The sequence below is a fragment of the Amia ocellicauda genome, chromosome 16 (genome assembly GCF_036373705.1).
Source record: "Amia ocellicauda isolate fAmiCal2 chromosome 16, fAmiCal2.hap1, whole genome shotgun sequence".
Taxonomy (NCBI): Eukaryota; Metazoa; Chordata; class Actinopteri; order Amiiformes; family Amiidae; genus Amia; species Amia ocellicauda.
This window is the reverse complement of record NC_089865.1, coordinates 15144805-15167124: the sequence shown is the minus strand read 5'-3', so window position 1 is coordinate 15167124 and position 22320 is coordinate 15144805. Positions and strand designations below refer to the sequence as shown.

The 22320-nt window shown below is 36.1% G+C and overlaps 1 protein-coding gene across 1 annotated transcript in view; it reads right to left on the bottom strand.

Annotated features, from left to right (window-relative positions):
* tfpia (tissue factor pathway inhibitor a) overlaps window positions 1–21733 on the bottom strand; it is a 32977-nt gene extending 11244 nt beyond the window's left edge. Inside the window, exons 1-2 of the mRNA XM_066687818.1 lie at window positions 21528–21733; window positions 3265–3465 (exon numbers count right to left, since the gene is read on the bottom strand). Coding sequence (XP_066543915.1) covers window positions 3265–3465; window positions 21528–21615 — 289 coding nt within the window. The 5' untranslated portion in view covers window positions 21616–21733. The remainder of the gene's footprint in view (window positions 1–3264; window positions 3466–21527) is intronic.
* Between the last annotated feature and the right edge of the window lie 587 nt (window positions 21734–22320).

Sequence of the window (22320 nt, the reverse complement as noted above, 5' to 3'; positions counted from 1 at the left end):
GTAGTCTTAACAACACAGGCTGGATCTTAGCCACAAAACGCAAAGTGCTGAATCCATTTGGCATGATTGATATTTTCCTAGCACCATCTATAGGAAGCAACATGCTCCTTAATCGCTGGCTGCGGGCCAACACGCCATAGATAAAATCACTTAATTTCCTGGTAGTTCGCTTTAGTCAGTAGTGGAAAATAATTTATTTATGGATATAATTCATTAAAATATTTTATTTAAGTGGCGGTCTATCATCTAGGCCAACCACTCCTGATTGCTTCTTTTGCATCTGTTTAGAGTAGCCAGATTAATATGTAAAGGACCTTAAATCAATGAGAGGGAAGGCACTGCTTTTCTGTTTTGATTTTTGAAGTTTCTCATTTTCCCTTGCAGGCCCTGTTCCATCCTTTAAAATGTGCATTGATTATACACTTGCCTATTTTTGTTTTATGCTGTTCTCTTACCCGTAGACACTGTTTGAGACAGTGTTTTGCGATTTGTTTTTATTTGACCGGTCACATTAACTATTAATTAACGAGAGCACACAATGTGCCTCAGCTTTTTCGTGATTCGGTATAATTTTGTATTAGTGAATCCCTATCCTCACATCACCTAACTGTTTCTTACAATTATGTCAGAGTTGTTTCCTTAGAAACTTAGAAGCCCCTTTCATGAAATCAAGTAAACGTATCATGGGAAATATAAGATAATACATAATTAAAGTTGAGCATCAGGTATAAAGTTTTCACTGAAGAATTTGGTTTCAATGAGTGTGTCTCAAAAATGCATTAACTACACAAATAAAACATTTCAGGTATTGTAGGAAGAGAGCCTAGTAGAGCTTCAGTGACATACAATTAGTTATCCTTTTCTTTGAAGCAGTATTTTCAAAGTTGTGTTTAGATGATGGTTATCCGATTCCTTTCAAGGAGACGGATATTTTCATTTCTGTCATTATCCAAACAATAAATCAGTAAAAGTGGTTGAATAATCCAAGTTTCAGCTGCTCTCCTAATTATCCATTCCCAAGGCTTTTTGTTTGGGGCCTCCATGCTTCCTTTGAAGAAATTATTTAGGAGAAATTTTAAATGCAGTACACAGTCACACTGCATAATTCCTGTACATGTGTGTTTTGTTTTTATTTAATGCTGCAAGATTTGCCGAGGGGAGCCCCAGTGGTGGTAGGTGGCACCAAACAAGGCTATAAGAACAAACAGGAGGCAATGCCCGTGAAAGAGAGACGGAGGAAAGTCAATACATATGTGTTGAAGCAATATATGATTATCTATCTCTTAAATGAGACCAAATTAAAAATAACCTAAAAACAAGCAGCATGCATAATCAAAGCAATTCTGGTATTTGTGCTCCACTCACCATATTGCATCCTACTCAATTACCCCCAAAGATGGGGCTTTGTTTTTAAAAGCATCTGTAGGACTAATACAAATGTAAATGAAGGATGTAAATTGATATAATAAAGTCAGAAGGTTAAGTTTTTTTTTTATGTTTATGTGATAAACTTTTAAGGGGCTTGCAGATTCTGTCCACCAACGTGATTAAGAAGAAATGTTGTGGTACGAAGCAAAGACAGGGATGGAACAACTATCTGAAATTATTCCGAAAAATTCAAGATTTTCAGTAAATATTGATACAAGCCATACAATGTCATTAGTCATACAATTCGTAGCTTCTTGATTTATTTGTATGGAACAATACTGAGTATATACCTGTATTTTCTTGCTATCAAGGGTCTGAATAAATGTGAAGCCTGCCGTATATGTCTGCTGTTAGAGACTTTATATTGTACCATGTAGACACACTTTCCAGTATTGAAGAAATAAACAAACATTGACAATCTCTACCCTCTGTGGGACAGCTATGATTTAAACAGACCTGCTGTCATCACTCAGGAAACTGAATAAGAGCAAAAGTTGAGGGTGATGTCACAGACAAAGCACATTGCCACATACATTCATCCGTTTTCTCATATCAAATTATCTTAATGATTCCCTATGGGGAGAGGAAACCGTGACAACAGTGTGGTAGGTTGTGACACTTGTGTAGTTTTTCTGGGAAATCACTCATGAAGCTGCAGTGAAATCTGGCATGGTTGCTTGGGATTTATGAGATTTATCATGACCTGCTTCTGCTTGGGTTACAAAATAGGATTCTCTAAACCGCAGCACTGTAAGTAACTCTGCGTGTGATGTTTACTTTGGACAGAGTGGAACAGCACAGCATTCTTTAAGATGTTGAAGTGGAAAACTCAGTATCTGGTCTCAGCCCTGTATATCACGCTTAATTACTAGTTATAGATATCCCACCAGCTATGTTAATGTTTATCCAACCAAGTGTTGAAATGTACTATGAGCCTTGATATTAATTCTGATAATAAACATCCTCATTGCTAACTGTTGAGGGTGTTTTATCTTTTTACCATTTTAATCCAATGGATAGTGCTTAATAATCTTCTAAACACATTGCATATATTAGTTTTATTAGTATATATTTAATTCTATATTACCATTATTATTTAAAAATGTACTTTTTGTGATATATATATAGCAAGTAATTGACTGCATGACATATTTAATATAATCTTGTTTAATGCAAGTATTTTAGTACTTTTGTTTGAGAAAAACACTTTAAACAATCTTAAACTTGGTTGAAGGTTTCCTTCAAATTGTAATCATGCGGATTTATTTGTGTATGTAGTGAATGAACTTACATGTCTGTATTTCAAAGTTCCTATCATAATTATTCCAATTGTTCTTGCAGGCTTGCTCTTCAATGAGAAGGTATGAGTACAATAAGATCTTTGATGTTTCTTAGATCTGGAATTATGAAGAACTTGCTCAAATTAAAAACTATTTTCTACTAATAACACCATCTTGAAAAACTTGAAAACTGAAAACTGCATCATGGCAAAGGCATTAAGAGGATTTAGACAACAAATTGAAGTTTTCATGTGCGATCATGTTTCAGATATATCCAAAACATCCAGAATTGCAGATGGGGATTGGATGAATTCCTGAGATCTCTGTTTAGTGTTTGTATGACCTCAAAATGGAAAGATCACAATCCAAGGAATTCGAGGAGGGAATGGAATCTATGTTGCTTGTTATAAAAAAAGAGGGAGGCATCCCACTTCAGATAATATATAAACCTGAGCTATTTGAAAAAGTCTTCACGTATCTGTGGCAGTAATAAGGAATGCAACATTAGGACATGAATTTCACTACAAGACATTAACGCAGTTAAAATAGAACTTACTTTTAACTACACACATTTCTTCACACCTGCCCAAGCTTTCAAAATTGTTTGCGTTACCCCCACAGCCTCCATAATCGAATGGTTCACACTTGTGAGTCTCGATGTCAAAATAGAACCTGGGTAAGTTTGCTTTGCATGGACCGTCATCCATCTTCAGAGCGCAGGACTGATGGAAAATTTTCAGTTCAGGCAGCTCTCCATCTGTTGGGGAAAAAAGCCAGAAGTTACAATTTCTCTGTCGAGAGAATTAATAAAATGTATTTTCTACTGTAATTTAAGCTGGATATCAGCTTTAACCCGGGGTGTTTTAGAAGGTAAGGAAGCTCTGATATTTCAAAGTAACTACAGATTTAAACCAATCATTTCTTCAAGATATTTAGTTTGAGGGAAACATATGATGAACACAACTGTGTGTGTGTATATTATATAACACACACACACACACACGTAGGCTTATTAATTTAATCCTTTAACATGAAACACTGTAGGGGTCTTCCAATTTGTATTTATACAAGTAATTTGGTTTAATCCATATTGACCCTGAAGTGTCCATGTTAGGCCTAACCATTTATTATTAGACATGTTATAATTAAATCAGTCTTCATGTTTTATTATTTTACACAGATTCTAGAAATAATTTATATATACGTAATGATATATTGGATGGCTTCCGAAATATAGACCCAGCTTTGGACCTTCACTCAAAGATGAGACATTTTTTGCTAGAGTATTTAATGCTTGTTAAAAAACAACAAAAAAGCCTACTGGAAAAAAGCTGTGAATAAGATTGAGATATCTAGAGCGACATACTATATACTCTCACGCTCACTCTTATTCACAGAATTTGTTTGCCTGTTTTGTCACGGTAACTTGTATATTCAGACTGTTGAGCCACGTTCTGCCTAATCAAAGTACTGATAGAAGCAATCTGTGCATTGTCCCTCCACGCCTAAGCTTATATGCCAATGCACCCAGCACTTCAAGACATATTTAGGGTGCAAGTGAGAAAACAAAATCAGTAGCATCAATCAAATAGCTCCCAGCTCATTTTGTCTTTCTACACATGGCTACACTTCACTCCGGTTAATACACTTTCTTTTTAAAACCACTCAGTAGTAAAGATTTGTTACTCTACTTTACTTTTCCACAATGCATAAACAGAAATATGCAGGGCTATTTCTCAAACTGTTCACAGTGTAAATATGTCTGGACATGTCTGCCTAGATTGGAAGAAACAGAACATTGTTATTGATTTTTAAGGTAATCTGATGAGGAATGTGTACACTTCGTCAATCTGTTCCTGGTATTACTCCTCTCGTTATGTACGTAACCGTCATTCACAGATAACAGATTTAATATTTAACAACTTGAAAAAAACGTAGAATTCTAATATAATAAATATTGGCGCTGAGATCTCTAAACAGTTCAAACTCCAGGCTGTAATCAAAGCTAGGCCGCCAATAAACACATTGTCACATTGATATCCATCTGCCCGAAATCAATAGGACGAATGTTTCTCAGCTAAGGAGCAATAAAAAGCCACAAACATTAGGCATAATTCATAATATTAATATAAGTTGCTCTAATATATATTTTATTTTTCAACCAAACCAGTGAAACCAGTGGTCACTGCTTGTCAAATACATCTTTCACACAACCCACAAGGACAATCTACTCACAAAATCATTTCAATATCTGAAAGGCTAATGTACAGCCTGGATGTGCTTCTTCAGCCAAAGCCGCAAGACAAGGAAATCAGGGACCAATCCATGGCATACCACACCTTTAAGAACTGTGAAAGCAATACAGTTACATTTAATATAATCCTTGACCCAACCCAGATCCAAATGCACACAATGAGATAACAATAAAATTGTATGTTTTTGGTCTTTAAAGTTTCAGCTCACAGCTGTTTTGGGATAAGTAGGACTATACGTTTTTTGTCACGCTCCTGCCTCTACAAAACCTCAATTTAGATAATGGCCTATATTTTCCAGCTGGCAATGTGCCCATCTCATTGTTCATGTAGAGTGCGGGCAGGTTGCCCCGAGAGAGAAATCAGTCCCGGCATGTAAGGCTAAATGTCAGGTATGGGGGAAGATGTAAAACAAAAAGTGCTGCATTGGTTTTCTAAAAGGATACATCTTCCACATCTCAGTGCCCATGGCCCTGGTGAAGCAGGAAGAGCATTTTTTCCTCCAACCAGAAGATCCAGACTAATGTCCTAGTATGATAAGGGGAAGTGTGCTGTAGCTGTAGGCAGTACTCTCTCTCTGTGATTATACTGCAAAACCGAGATACACCGTCAATATCCACGGTCTACACTCTGGATATTAAAGATCAGCCTTTCAGATGAATCAAAGTCAGTTTCAAGGCCAAATGAAGTACAAGTTAATAAGATTCCAATTTTGATTATTCGCCAGTTCTGTTCTGAGTTTATCTTCTGGTCTTGCTCTAGAGTGGCTCAAAATAATGAGGAATAAATATACATCCCAGATAACCACAACTGAGTGTATCAGATTGCTGTTTTAGCATAAATATTACAGTAAAATTATTTTATTTCCGCTAATAATAGGACACTACTTAAATCATATATAGCCTAACACATCACCCAACCAAAAATGCACTATTCTTACTATGCCATCAAATGCACTATTCATTCACAAGCAAGCATGGAGTGATGTTTTAGAGTTTTAGTCAAGCTGCTCAAATAAAACTCTTCATACACATCCCTGTTCTCTTTCCTGTGAGCTCAGAAGGGGATTTCTCAGATACACAGAATCATGTCCGGTAAGAATGTGAAATCACAGGCCGCACCTTCAATAAAATCTAATACAAAACACGTCTACTGAAGGTGTAAAAAACGTAATGTGAAACTTACCCTAGCAGTTTACAGCAGACTAATTACAGTAAAAAAAACAAAAAAAAAAACTATATCAAAGTATTATTGATGCAACAATTGCCGCAATGAAGGCACACACAATTGGCATCGCACAACAGTAGTATATTAAACAAGCAGCAGATTGCACAATTGCTGAAATCATGCCAACGTCATAAACAGAAAGTGGCACGGAGTCATATCTTATCAAGTATATGATGTAACATTAGTGGGTGTTTGGTTTACATAGACCCCGCCATTAATTATTCCAGCCTAGTGTTTGAAGCACAGTCAGTAAACATGACACCAAAAGGTCTAAATGAAGAGAACCATTTTTATGGTTGATCAATTTAAACACACAGGTCTTACTCATCAGAATTAGTCAGAATATTAAGGGGCAGGGGACAAAGAACTCTTTTTCACTCTCAGAAGGCAGCTCATACTTTGATCTGTTTGACTCACTCAAATTGTAAATCAGAGTTAACATCAGCACTTACTAGTTGTAATAAGTTCACCTGGCTGTTGTTTCTCATAAAGAGAAAGCATGGTCTGGTGTGTACCTTATATTATATACACTATATCACAACAGTAATGGGCCAGGGATAACGTTCTCTATGCAAGTTGGTTATTGTGTAGGATACCATACCTACAGCCACTCAAACGCATTGTGAACATCTTTCTTCTATCCTGTCTTATCGTAACAGATGATTTAGTAATACGGTCCATCTCCTCTTATGTTGGGTACTATAGCTTTGATTTTAAATGCCTTATGCAGGTGTATATCAACAGAGTTTTGTGCTCAAGACTTTTTAAAATACAACCTGAGAGAACAGAAAACAACTGACATTTACAACTACCTAACTATGGGGGGTCAAACAGGCCATAATACATTGGATTGCGCGCATAATATACTGGTTCACAACTTCGCATGCACACTATATTGGTTTGTGTGCGTACCATACCGGTTGTTCACGTGATTCAAGTGGGCGGCGCAGGACTAGGGATGAAGGGAAATCAAGGCGGAAGCAGCAATGCGAGCTTCGTCCTCACGCAACACATTACTGGATGACTTAACCATGTCATCTGAGCAAGACATTACAGATTACCTTTTAAGTATGAATGTGTGTTTAGTCCCCGTGATATTTGTTTACTGCAGTAATAATAAAGCGATTTGTTGTTGCACCCACAATGATGAGTGGGTACAACTGTTTGGAAACCCACACAAGCCTTCAATACTAATCCACACTTCATATGTCCTACAGCCTATCTACATTAAAACATTTGATTTGCATACTGCCCATTACTTAAATATAGGTTGTTGGACATAGCTAAGTTCAAAACCGTCATAAAAAGCCCCTCAATTGCCACTGTTGTATCAGCAGGCATTGGACCTTTATCATCTTTACAGCAAAATGTTGTGTTATATAATTGAAACATAAAACAAAAATGTTTAAAAAAACATCTACTGTTTGGAATTGTTTGCTAAATGCACAGAAGACCCCCAGAAAACGTAATATAAGCTGTGCAACTGAAATTGGTATATCATGGAGGAACGAGCAAACTCAGCATTCATTTAACCAACTAAGTTAAAATTAAGATGCATTATTTACAAGGATTAATGCGTTGATTGAATAGAACTGAAAGCAGCGCACTAACTGGAGATGATCCTTGTTTAGTATGCAGCTCCGTATTAACTCTGCAATCAAAACATTATTATTTGTATTATTATTAATAATATAACGAAAAATATATAATGTTGACCCAAACTCTTAACTGTAGAAGGGAGTCTTTAGTTAACCCAAATGTTAAGGTATCCTGTGTTCCAGTGTCTACTTTCAGTATAGTTGCGTCTTTTAATTTTACTGAACACCTGGTATATTCATCAAGGGGTTACACAATTCATTATTTATGAAACTTTTTCTGTATTGAAGAACATACAAATTAAAGTTAACATGCATACATCACTGTGCATACACTGTATTATGAGTAAGGTGCTTAGGAAGGTTAACATGTTTCATGCAAGCACAATCAAGTCTCATTGTCAATAAATAATCTAGATAATTTACTTTATACTACAACAGGATGTTTTGTTTATATGGATTATCTGTAAAAAAACAAAACAAAAAAACACAACAACTGTACACTAGTAGCTCATGTGACATCATCGTTAAATTATGCAAATTATCACCACTGAAGCTTACCAACCTTCATTTGGTAATATGTTCCGATCCTTCAGAGGTAAAAATTGAGCCCTTTTGCGTGCACAAAATGATGTATGACACAAACGACGACCCATAAGTGTCAGCCATGGGCACGGTGTGATCAATACATAAAAGGTAATCTGTAATGTCTTGCTCAGATGACATGGTGAAGTCATCTAGTAATGTGTTGCTTGAGGACAAAGATCACCCCGCCCACTTCAGTCACGTGAACAACCGGTATAGTACACACACAAACCAATATAGTATGCACATACTATGTTCGGCCCCCATACCTAACTACAATTCTTAAGAACAGCGTCATATCATTCCCCAATTTATTGTTTAACTGTAATGCTAGATCATATGAAGGGGATAAAGGGTTTAATATTAAGCACATTTAAGAAAGGGGAATGTGAATGTAAGTGTACCGACTGATGGTGAGAAATGACCTACTGACTACATGGATCCAACACTAGAAAGCGAGCTGATCTCAACAATGTCAATAAAAGCCATTTCAAGGCAAAGAGAGTGAAACAAAACCTCAAAAAATGCACGGTTAACATGTTGCTGCAAGTATGCAACCCAGCAGTGTTTCCATGGCAATTTTTTTTTTTTTTTTAAATAAACTACTATTATTATTGTTAATCTTCTTGAAAATACATGTCCTTGGATTACACATTACCATCAAATGTAAATGAAATGGTGTGAATTACACTTATTTTTTCTCCTCTTCTCTTTTTCTTTCCAAACTAACATCATTAACTTTCTCCCAACTATCTTTTTTCCTCAGCTCTGTGTGTCTGATCTGCAGTTGCTCAGCTGCTGCTGCCGGTTAATCTGCACTGTTGCCGAATTCCCCACAGGCCAGCCAGTGACCCAGAGCCAGACATGTCCTGTAAAAGCCCTCGTCACTGAGTGGTCTTAGTGCTGTCTGATTTTTTGGCTTAGTTTAAATCCCTGATGAGCCACATCTTTTTCAAACAGAATGACAAACAAAAGGAAATACTCCCAAGGTCAAGACCCTGGCTCAAGACACCACTGCTTGATGTGCTTTTTTCTGACATATCACAATTCCTGTCAGGCCAGTCACAGAAGCCCACAGTTTTACTGGAATTAAATAACTGTAGATGTCTAAAGTATTCATTTTCTGTCTACAACCACATGATTCAAACTTCTAAAGTCAGTTTCACCGTAATTGAGGATACATTGGAACATTCTTATGCTATTGCAAAATGTCCTTGTCCTTTTCCCACAATGTGTGTGGGAAGTTTTAGTACTGAGCAGAAAATAATTTAATAGCATGACACAAACATTATTTAAGCAAGGCTGGCATAAAACAATGATTTTTTTAATGTATAAAATATCTGTAGCAAACAGACTCACAAGAATGTTCATCAACAACAGAACAGCAGTGAGGTTAATCATTAGTGGTTTCAATTTATATGATAAACTGCAGATGTAATAACTAAATACTTAATTCAAATTTTAACCACTGATGAAACATAATGTGTTCCCCAGGCAATAGAAAACATCACCACACTGTGCTTTGTATTCTGAGCATTAGCTAAACACAGGTTTTGTAGGGTGCAGTGGCAAACTAACTACCATGGCATGTCCAGATGGCATCTGCTTAAGTGCACTGCAAGAAATAAGGGAAGGTATTTATAGCAGACTGGCAAAGAGTCTTGACAAATCACTTAAGATGAGAGATTGATGGCAAATCTAGCATGTGGTAAATCAATGAGTAATGTAAAAAGGGATATAAAACAGCTGTGGAATTACAAATTCATTGCCCTTACACATAATTCTACTGACAATACGATCAACAATAAGTGCAAAGACTAAATTTATACACTGCAAAAACCTAAGCGTAAGAAAAACAGACTAACAATTGATGACATTTCTGCACTTTTGGAAAACAATCCAAAACGGTGATGGTATACTGCAGTAAAGGCATGGGGACACAGTCTGTGTGTCAAGGAACCTCATCCTGATGGACAGAATGGAGAGGGTGTCACAGGATTGACTAGGAGATTGCTGTTCCTTATCATAAAATTTTGTGTCACTCTTCTTTTGTTCAATTGACAAGCGTTGTATATTCTGGGATGTTTAGTGTTTCTACACTTCCATGTTCTCCCAAGTATATTCTACCTTCCTTTAAGTACAAAACTGGTTCCTTACAAATCCATTTGCAAAATATTCAAATTAAACTGAAATATGCCTATACTGAGACATGTAAAATAGAACATTATACTACATTTCTACCATCAATTCTACACCCAGGATTTTCAAATACAGTGAAAAAAGTAGCTTATAAAAAATGTCTTTTATCAAGAAACTGAGCTTTGGAAAATGTTACAATGACAACAACTGACTTTTGCATGAGTCTGGCTAGTTTGTGGAGTCTGAGGTAAAACATGCATCAAGGTGATCTTAATTGGAAATGTCCTGCAATTCCAGAATTTAATTCAATTTATTTTAATATATAGTAAACTCTGACTGCCTGTGCCAGCACAGTAAAATATAATTAAAATAGAGACATGCCCGCGGTTGTCTGGGAGTTAGGATGTTGCATTTTTCATCATCATATCAGCTCGTTTGTATTTTGATATCACTTTTCAATGCAGTGGTTAGAAAGCATTGAATGAAGCCACATTGTCATAAGTCATATTAAGCACGTGTGACTGTTTAAAACTACTTGTGAGAAAGAAATATATAAAAACAATTCCAGTCATTAAGACATTGACTTGTTTAATTAAAATGGATCACATGAGATTTCAAAAACTGTATTTATTTTTTGAAAGTGCTGAATATATTATGAACAATGGCTTTGTTTATTTGACTATTTCAACAATGTTATAGGATATCATATTTTCTCTAATGAACCGTAAATAAATGTACCTGGGATTATTTTCAAATTAAATGAGAACAGAAAAGCACTCCTTTAAAATATGAAATGTATGCCCATCTCTCATGAGGTCTGAAATACTGTAGCAGCCTAATGATGTGTAATCTGATCAATGCTTGAACTGGACAAAGAGCACAAACCTGAAATATTCAATCAATTGTGAACATCAAACTTTATATCAGTTCAAGTACACTGCTGAGATATACACCAGGTTCTGAATAAGTGTTCTTGGTTTTTAATGGAGACATTCTTCATGCCACTTAAATAAAAGCTATAACTTAAAGAATTCTTGAACACTTGCAGCAAGAGACCATTATTCATCAAGAATCTCAAGGACAAAGGGAATGGTAGCTTCTCTTTTCCCATGCATATTTTGTTCATATAATACTCTATTACAGTGGGGCTGTCTGCAGAATAAAGGTTATTAACAGAAATGGAATCACATACTCTGGAGGGCTGATTGTGACAGCCTTGACTACAATCCTTGTGTGTGTATGTTTCACACCGTCAGGTCTGCTTTATAGATGCATCAAGTTGCCCTGATTTAATCTGCAGATCAATATGGACTGTTTTGTGCAACTAATAAACAACTTTAATGCATAGGCCACTTCCTAAGAAGTCAGTGTAATATTAATTTTTGGTCAGCATGTAACAAAGGCGGAGGTTTCGAGATTCAAAACATGTTCCTGTGATGTGGGTCAACAGAAGTGGAATGTATTATACACTCACCTAAAGGATTATTAGGAACACCTGTTCAATTTCTCATTTATGCAATTATCTAACCAACCAATCACATGGCAGTTGCTTCAATGCATTTAGGGGTGTGGTCCTGGTCAAGACAATCTCCTGAACTCCAAACTGAATGTCTGAATGGGAAAGAAAGGTGATTTAAGCAATTTTGAGCGTGGCATGGTTGTTGGTGCCAGACGGGCCGGTCGGAGTATTTCACAAACTGCTCAGTTACTGGGATTTTCGCGCACAACCATTTCTAGGGTTTACAAAGAATGGTGTGAAAAGGGAAAAACATCCAGTATGCGGCAGTCCTGTGGGCGAAAATGCCTTGTTGATGCTAGAGGTCAGAGGAGAATGGGCCGACTGATTCAAGCTGATAGAAGAGCAACTTTGACTGAAATAACCACTCGTTACAACCGAGGTATGCAGCAAAGCATTTGTGAAGCCACAACACGTACAACCTTGAGGCGGATGGGCTACAACAGCAGAAGACCCCACCGGGTACCACTCATCTCCACTACAAATAGGAAAAAGAGGCTACAATTTGCACAAGCTCACCAAAATTGGACACTTGAAGACTGGAAAAATGTTGCCTGGTCTGATGAGTCTCGATTTCTGTTGACACATTCAGATGGTAGAGTCAGAATTTGGCGTAAACAGAATGAGAACATGGATCCATCATGCCTTGTTACCACTGTGCAGGCTGCTGGTGGTGGTGTAATGGTGTGGGGGATGTTTTCTTGGCACACTTTAGGCCCCTTAGTGCCAATTGGGCATCGTTTAAATGCCACGGCCTACCTGAGCATTGTTTCTGACCATGTCCATCCCTTTATGACCACCATGTACCCATCCTCTGATGGCTACTTCCAGCAGGATAATGCACCATGTCACAAAGGTCGAATCATTTCAAATTGGTTTCTTGAACATGACAATGAGTTCACTGTACTAAACTGGCCCCCACAGTCACCAGATCTCAACCCAATAGAGCATCTTTGGGATGTGGTGGAACGGGAGCTTCGTGCCCTGGATGTGCATCCCACAAATCTCCATCAACTGCAAGATGCTATCCTATCAATATGGGCCAACATTTCTAAAGAATGCTTTCAGCACCTTGTTGAATCAATGCCACGTAGAATTAAGGCAGTTCTGAAGGCGAAAGGGGGTCAAACACAGTATTAGTATGGTGTTCCTAATAATCCTTTAGGTGAGTGTATATGCCCACAATTGCCCAGTCCAAGATATCCAGATCCGCCTTTTCCAAGATGTATACTTATCACAGTGCCATAACCAATCACTCAGGCATATTCACAGCTTTGAAATTAGAATCAGTGAAATCTTGGAGGAGTAAATTAGGAGAGAGTTTGTGCTCCACCGCAGAATCACTCATCTCAACTGTTTAATTACTGTTATGCCAGTTTCTGTTGAAGCCATTTACATACCGCACTGGCATGAAGTATAGGGTACATGCCCTGGAGACTCTTCCCACAATCAGCTTAACTTTATTTCAGTTTAATGATGTTCAATAAACAAAAAAAGAAAAGAAAAAAGAGCGAAATGAGTAGAGACAACCTATAAAATAGTTGTGAAAATAAAATACTAGTTTAGTCTAGAATACAATAAAACTTGTTTTAAATAAGACTTCTTATTATGGTTCTTTGTTTACAATAATACACGAATGTAGGCAGTGGTTGTTTTACTTAGCAACAATTGTCACACAACAAGAAAACACTGGCATCCACTGTCTTGCATGTACATGTAGTTTTGTAGCCTACAAATGTGAAATAAAAAGTAAACACAAAGAGAGGAAATAGTAAAAGGAAAACCCCTAATTGAAATTGCACAATATAACAGGAATCTGATTGAGAGCCAAATGAGTCAGGCTTCGCTTAAATGGGATAAGAATGCCTTTCAGTGAATTGGAGAAAGTGGACAGCCATGTGAAAAGTGCAGTGGGAAGTTTAGTCTGGAAATTGTGTGAAGAAAGACAGACTACAGAACATCATCCCAAATTTAAATTGAAGTGTAATGACAACTAAGCAATACAGAGTTCACACAGTTTTACATGAACAGCCAAAAAAAAACCAATATATATATATATATATATATATATATATATATATATATATATATATATATATATATATATATATTCAACACTTTCATAGAAATTCATAAAAATGTATGATTTAAAAAGAGGAAACTGACATTTAATCTTCAGCCATGTGTTGACTATACTGATATAATCTACTTGATCCAATGCATTCTGAGAACTAAGTTATCCCCACGAAACACAAATAAAAGATGCAGTGGGGAATTTTATACTTATCTAATATATAAGAGAAGGAAAGACTATATAATTCCCTTTTTATCAAATGAAATGCTGCTACAGCACATGTAATTGAATCCCACAATGAATAAGTACTAACACACTCCACATTTAGTGTTTGACATCTCTTGTATACTTGTGGGAATCAGCAATATTTCAAAGACTGTTTGATCGGTGTGTTTTCCGTTTTCAAAGAAAGCTACCTTTCCAATTTGAGCTGCAGTAGTTCGGTCTTTTTTATGAACTGAAACCACCTTTCTGGGTGGCCTGGTAATTGGGGATTTTATTGAAATTGGGGATTGCACTGAAATTCCCTATTTGAGCAGGCTATGTTACAATTAAACATTACAATTGTTACAATTCAAATAATTATTTTATTTTTTCATTATTTTCCTGGCTTTGTGGCTGGGGATCTGTTTATTTTTGGGGGGGATATACATTTAAATCCAGCTTTCCTGATGAGAAAATGGCAAAACCCTTTGGCTATAACTGCATTATAATTCTAGTATAAAAGCTCTTACGTTACTGCCAGAGTACCAGTCTGGTGTCTTTATGGGGAACTGACTATAGCAGTTTTCACAGCACAACATTCTGGATTACATGCTTTATGAGGTTTAATCCACACAGTCTAAAAGTTCTGTCGGATGTTTTTTTTTTACTCCAAGAGGTCTTCCAAAGATAGAGTAATACACAGACATTGCCTTGGCTAGAACCACTGAAGCAAATATCTTTGTTTCTCTTCTATACTTTATCTTGAATTTCGATTCACAGTTTTTCTTTGTTGGATGATGTACTGAGAGTAATCTTGATACAGCTGCTAGACCACCCACATCCATGATGACTAAAAATTCTTCCACTCCTAAACATGTCAATAAATTGTGAAGTTAATATATGTAGAAGCAGGTAGTGCTATACATAATGCAAGACCACAGTGTGTTGTGATTGATAATCCTGAACACTGATTCAGCCTAGAAAACTGTTCATACTACACTTTGAATGGACTGAGCCGAGACAGGGGATATGTAAACCCAGTTCAATCAACAGGAATCTCTATAACCTGTGAAACAAATAATTGAAAATATACAACATATAGGCAACATACTAGTACCATAAATGGAGTGGTAGTCATAAGTTCACACACATAAGTTAAATAAATCATCTGCTAATATTGTATCAAATGAAAGGAGTGAATACTGTCAACTTTTATACTGAATGTTTATAAGATTTATCTTCTATCAAATAATTCAACTCAATTCAACAAGTATCACCAAGTATGTGACAAGGTAACCCCCTGGGCCGCTTCACATAACTAAAACTTTGAAAACAAGCCTTTCAGAGCTAGTGAGAGCTTGTCTAAAACACACAGAGCAAATAAAAACACAAAATGTGACTAATACATTTATTTACCATACATACCCCCAGACCACTCTTTGAAACAGAATAATTTTAGTGGATTGTTTCCAAGTGAAACATTTTTGAAAATTGGAAAAATGCAGATGAAAGCAGGCTTTTCTTCGAGAGGCGCAATTTCAGTTCAAAATGAATAATCCAAACATACACACACAAACAACAGCAACAAAATCTGAACATGGTGATAAAGGCTGAATCTCCAAAAGTGGGTACACTGTCACAGGGGTCTTCCTCTCACCATTTTACCACTCTTATAGGTGGCTGATTCACATTCATAATCTTAATTTAATTATGTATCCAATGTCAACTACATGAAAAACAAATACATGTGAATGTGTTCATTTACAGAATAAATAATGGCTGCCACTCACACTTGGGGCATTAGTGCAGGACCACATGTAAACATCACCACTGCTCCTACTCCATATGAGTGCAAATGAGGTGGCAGCAAGTGTCCTCTCTAGGTTAATTGGTACAACTCGATCACTTGATACCCTGACTCATAAATATGGAGTAGACACTGCAAAACGTAACAGAAATCGCAAAAATGAACGAAGTGGCAGTTCAATCAACTGGAGGTTTTACAGTTTTAAATAGGCTGACTCATACTTCAATAAACTCTGAAAAGATGCCAAATGATAAATAAATAGGCTGTAGCTTAATGACCAATATGTATTAGACCACACGAGTCGCTAAATAGCAAAGTAACATTGTTCCAACAAAAGATTATATTCTGGAATATATTCCTGAAAATCCATGCCCTTAATATAATGTTTAAGCACATTTCAATGTTGATGTCACTTAAATAAAACAGATCTGGTGGGAAAAAAAAAAAGTTTCTGAAGATGGACCAAAAAAAAAAAAAGTGAAAGGAAGAGACTGAAAATAACCAGTACAGAATTAAGATGGCGTTTGGCTTTCCAAAGGCATATGAAGGAGTGTCAGATGCACTTCACTAACTTTACCCAAGGGTAAACATACAGTACAAGGAGAAAAGAACTGAACCACGAATAAAGCCCTGGGGAACACATTTGTCGGTTTTGGATCGTCCCAAACTTTAGATGACATGCATACTGTCACATGAAAAAGGTTTTGTCACCGAGTCAGTGCATTCTCTAGACACATTTGGGAGTGTGAACATGTTAGATTTCAGTGACTGTAGCAGCACTGACAGACTCAGAATCAAAGAAGGCTGTGATATGGAGAAGCAGATTTGTCTACTGTCTATTCTCTTAACACGTTTCAAATATCCTAAAGAATGATCAAGAAGATTGGTCCACAGCACTTGAATACACTATAATTGTGTTATAATAAAATACACTTTTCTGGTATCAGTAGGTCTTGGAATTGCATTAAAAAATAAATGTAGTTGGTGCTTGAGTTTCAGTGGGGGGGGGATATCTTAACCACTTAACCATGCCAGCTTCAAAATATAACAAGGGTTGAAAGTCCTACACAGATGGTGCACATGAGGTCAACACCAGCAGAACCTTAACCTGTATACCTCTGACACCCTGACATAACCAGGAATGATTGAAGTGAGACGACACAAAACATGGGACATTAGAGTGCATTCAAGTTCTCTTCACTTTTGGTATTATTCATACTGACATACTTGGGGCAATATAGTGAAAGACTCTGGTTGCATCATGTTGGAAAACATGTTGAGAGATACTGGGAAGGATCTAAAATGATATGGGCTGTTATCAGTCTACAGGGAATGGTGGAACACTCTGTCACCCTTACGTGTTAAGTGTTGAGTACTATGATGAGACTGTCTTTGTGATTGTGAAACTTTATTCTTGGGAAGTCAGCACACATTCCAGCATGGGTGATGAGAATCCCTGCCCACATATAATCTACAAAGATGCATCTCCTGAACTTGGGCCAGACTACATGAAATACGAGTGGCCAATCACACAGGATCCAAAGCACTCCCTTATCCAGCTCCTACAGCCATGCACCATCGGGTAGAACTCCCTTAACCAGCTCCAACCAATACCTATGCACTGTCAAATTGGCAACTGAGTTAAAAAGCTATTGTCCATCTTAAACTGTGGATTATGCAATCAGATATTCAGTAAATAGAACAGAATTAAATGCTTCTCTGTTAAAAACCTTTATCTGGGAATTCTGAGAAAAAGCTGATTAGTATAATTTTCTGTATGCAATACAACATTGTAATATGAAGTCAAAAACATGGAGGGTGTTGAAAATAATGTCCTTAACCTTCTAAAGTATTGACATCCCTTGACATGCTGAAGTAACGAATCCATGGTTCATGTTTACAGCTATAAATGTATAGTGGCTAACATTATCTTTTGCACTTTTCTCAAATAGGTCAAACATATTAAAACTACAAATATGTGCATGTTTGTGTGTGTGTGTGTGTGTGGAACCTGTACAAACAGTTAAACTAGCAGGTTCCCACAACTTTTTCATGCCCATGCTGGTATTGGCATCTGAGTAGGTGCCTGCATGATACAAAAGCTCACACGTCAGTCAGCTATCTGCAAGTCAGCATGCCTGCTTTTGTGGCAGATCCATGTTATCCAATGATAGGCCTACATATTTAATATGCTGCTTACTGTAATGTAGCAGGGATTTGTATTGTCTATTGTCAATGAATTGTATTGTCTATTGTATTTTTGTCTTCAATCTCACATGCAATTCAATCATAAGATACAACTAAGTGGTTGAAAATTATATCTGAATCTTAAGCAAATGACTGCCAGGAAATCAACTGAACAAAGTAAGCACAATTCACCATCAGACAAATTGCCTAGCGTTTACCGATATGTCTAAATATAACCCCCAATACATAAGCACTGCAATAATCTTTTCTGCATTCAAGTTAGAAAAATACCTTCTGCTCTGTTTCCATGCCAAACAACAGTGTCATGGTGTTGTTTAATGCCAGATCAACACATTTAATAATATAACACCATGTGTTAGTAAATTTGCATAACATTAATATTAAAGTGTGACCAAAAGATGACCCTTCTATTTTTAAACATTTATGAAACTATTTATGACAAAAATACAAGTGCTTCAGTCAGCTTATGGATAAAGTGTTTTTACAGTGTAGTAATTTTTGCCCTTCAGTGTATTCACAAAGTGTCAATGTGTCAAAGATCAATTGCCACCAATATCAAAAACTGTAATTTAGCTAATAAGCAAGCCTGTTGAAGTGTGTATGGCTAAAGCAGACATAATTAGTATAAGCAAGTTATAGCAACTAGTCCTACATAAACCGTAAAACCTGTTCTAAAAATGAAAATAATCCCAGAAAATGTTTTACACCATGTAGTGGAAAAATATCACTAGATATTGCACTGAAGAAAATGCTGCATGACAAAAATAACATTAAAAACTAAAATGTAATGAAAAATTTAAGAAAACAGAAACTATATGATCTATATGTTTAACTTACTAATTCAATTATTTGCTGAAAAAAAATCTTTTCACTGAAGAACCAGTATTTCTGGTAATGAATACAGTTGATCACGTTATTAGACCCTTTTTAAAGTGTGATTAAATAATACTATTTATATCTAAGAGCAGAATGCCACATATATAAACTCTATAATTTGCTCCAATAACAAACTCTGACTTTACTTTAATCCCTAATATTACAGTAGCATTATAACCATTCATTACCTTAGCATTTGAACGTGCTCTCTTATAAATGCCTGGATGAATATCAAAATAATGAAATGCACTTGAGTTCACAAAATATTCTCAGTAGGACTGATTGCAATTCACTGTAAATGGTATGAATGGCAACTCCTCTTCTCCTTGGTTCACTATGATTAAAATAATTCCAGCAGAAGTAGGATTCTGGGAAAAAATATGCCAATAAAACCCATATATAGGCCTACACTCTCTTCAAATAGGTTCACCTATGAGATGTTTCCACTTGTTTTTGTATCATATTTTAACTTCAAATGCTTTATGGGTGCAGTCATTCTATATGAAAGCAATCACAAAAAAGCTTGAACTCCTTTGATTTTGATAACACTTTGAACATAGGTTTGTCTTGAAATAGTTGTAGGTTCTTTGATATACTTTTGGTCACAATTAAAACAGATTCAAAGTAAAATATTGTAAATCTAATGGCCCACTTGAAAAAAAAACAGATACGCTCTATTCATGGCCTGTAATTTTTTTTAAACCAATTATCGCCGTATGTTTCATCCAGTTTCTTTTTTCAAGATAAAAACATTTAATCACTAAACGTCTCATCAACACTTTTTTCAGATTTAAATTTGGGTTAAAATAAAGAGAAAGACTCCTTGACAGTTAAAAGTGATGCATTACTTTCAAGTTTTTCATAATAGACTTTGAATACTTGGTCAAACATTCTGGCAAACTGTCAAATAATAATAATGTTATCTATAGCAATGATATGAACAAATTACCATTTTTCTGTCATTTCAAGTAGTTTTTTTTTTAATCAATATTATGCATTACTAAGACATACTATCTATAACCACAGACAGCTCTGCAGCTGCTTTCACATTGTAAATTCTGCTGCTGTTTGTCCTGCATCTCAAATCCAAGTCTTCTTATTCTTAAAATAATAAAGTAGGGAAAAAATATTTGGTATAGGCTTCATATAATTTTCAGTTTAACCCAAGGAAGCTTAGCAGAGCATTCCAGAGCATTCCAGATAGGGAGAGTCCGGACAAGTGAGCTGAATAATGTATCCAAATTACTGTACTTCAAGATGCAAGCTACTGTTTTGACAGTGTGCATGTTTTCAGATCTTAGAGAAAACAAAAAAGCAAAACAAAACAACAAATGCTACTTGCACATATCTGTTGATTGCCTTCCTGATAAATCTATCTTGTTTTGTGGAATATTTGTTAATTATGAGGATGTTTCCACAACACTTGGACACAATGTTGCTTGATTGTATTGGCATTCCAGTTAGACTAATGATCAGTTTACTGCACATACATTTTAATTATGCCTGCTTGCTCACAAAGTAGCAAGGGTATAAATCTCTATAAATAAATCTCAATAAATAAAACAAATCCCTGTTTTACAAAGCCTGTATAACTGTGATGCGAAAATCATTTGTCATTGGGGGTCAGAAACTGCAATTCCAGTAAATAAAGTAAAGTAAAATAGATGTTTTGAACAAATATATACATAAATACAAACAAGACATAAAACAATATATTTGAAAATATATCAGGAAACAATAAACTAATATATTAAATAGTAATATTACGAAATATAAAATAGGCTACTACTACTACTAAACAATTCTGCATTAGTACAAATATCGTTGAAAGTTGCCATAACTGTATATAACCCGTGTTTTTTATTTGCTTTTTAATAAATTAGCATTCAAACTATTGGTTAACTTTCTTGAGAAGTTTTGGAAATAATCCAAACAGTAGAAGCTCACACAAACTATATGCACATAGTCTCAAACATGAAAACAACATATTGTATATATTCACTATATATTCATTATTTCTAATGTGTCCACTTTTTGCCAAAAGGCTAGTCAATGCAAATCCATTAATGTGAAAACATAAGTCATTACCAATATTACTAAAAAATAGTCAGTCTTCATTATTTGAGATGTATGCAGCAAAAACTTTCAAGTAAGTCACGCTTAGAGGAGAATCGCTCAAATCTAAATTATAACACTATCCCCTGAACCTCTACATTTCCATCTGCTGCATTTCCACAAATGTGTGAAATGATAAATGCCAAAACGAAACCCCCAGAACTTGAGTCTTCAGTAAACTCCCGAAGTGTGTGTTTTCAAGCGAAATAGCCAGATCTTACCTGCAGCAGACATGCTCATCTCGCTGTTGCATGAACTTAGATGTAAAATACACACCATTACAACTTCCCACAGGCTACATTGTGCCATTTTCAAAACACAAGATTCAACTCACAGCCTACTCTAGCAAAGTTGGGTCGCTCTGATCCCTGTGCCCTTTAGCTCTGCTCTTACTCTGCTCTTACTCAACTGGGGAGAGCTCTCACGCACTTCCGGTTGATAAGGCTCTGTAATTGACGGGCCAGTGATGGCAGACAGCGCCCTTATAGACTGGGGCTGCTGGGTGCACATGAATCACAATAGCCAACATTTCCTTTAAAGTGTGTGTGTGTGTGTTTCTCCCCCTTTCATAAATCATGCATATTCAGCCCATTTCTGAGCATTCAACAGAACTCTTGATATGCTTTGGTATTTCAAGTTTGGATACATCATTTGGTTTGTAGCTACTACACATATAGAAAATATGATATGGTTTATGTTATTTGAAGAGGAACAAGGCTAAACATGATTATAATATATATATATATTTTTTTTTTTTAAAGTCTGCACATTTGTGTGTGTGTGTGTGTGTGTGTGTGTAGCTTATCAGTCCCCAAATAGGTTACTTCTACTGGTAGGCTAAAGTGAGACCAGCACCAAAACATGCATATTTCAATATAGTTCTGCTTCCTGATCCCAGGTCTTAAGATAGTTGCAAATATATATATTTTTGTTGTTGGTGGTGTTCCTGGAGCTGGATGTTGTAGAGCTATTGTGCCTGAGGCGCATGTGTAGAAGCTTCAGCAGTCAGAATGA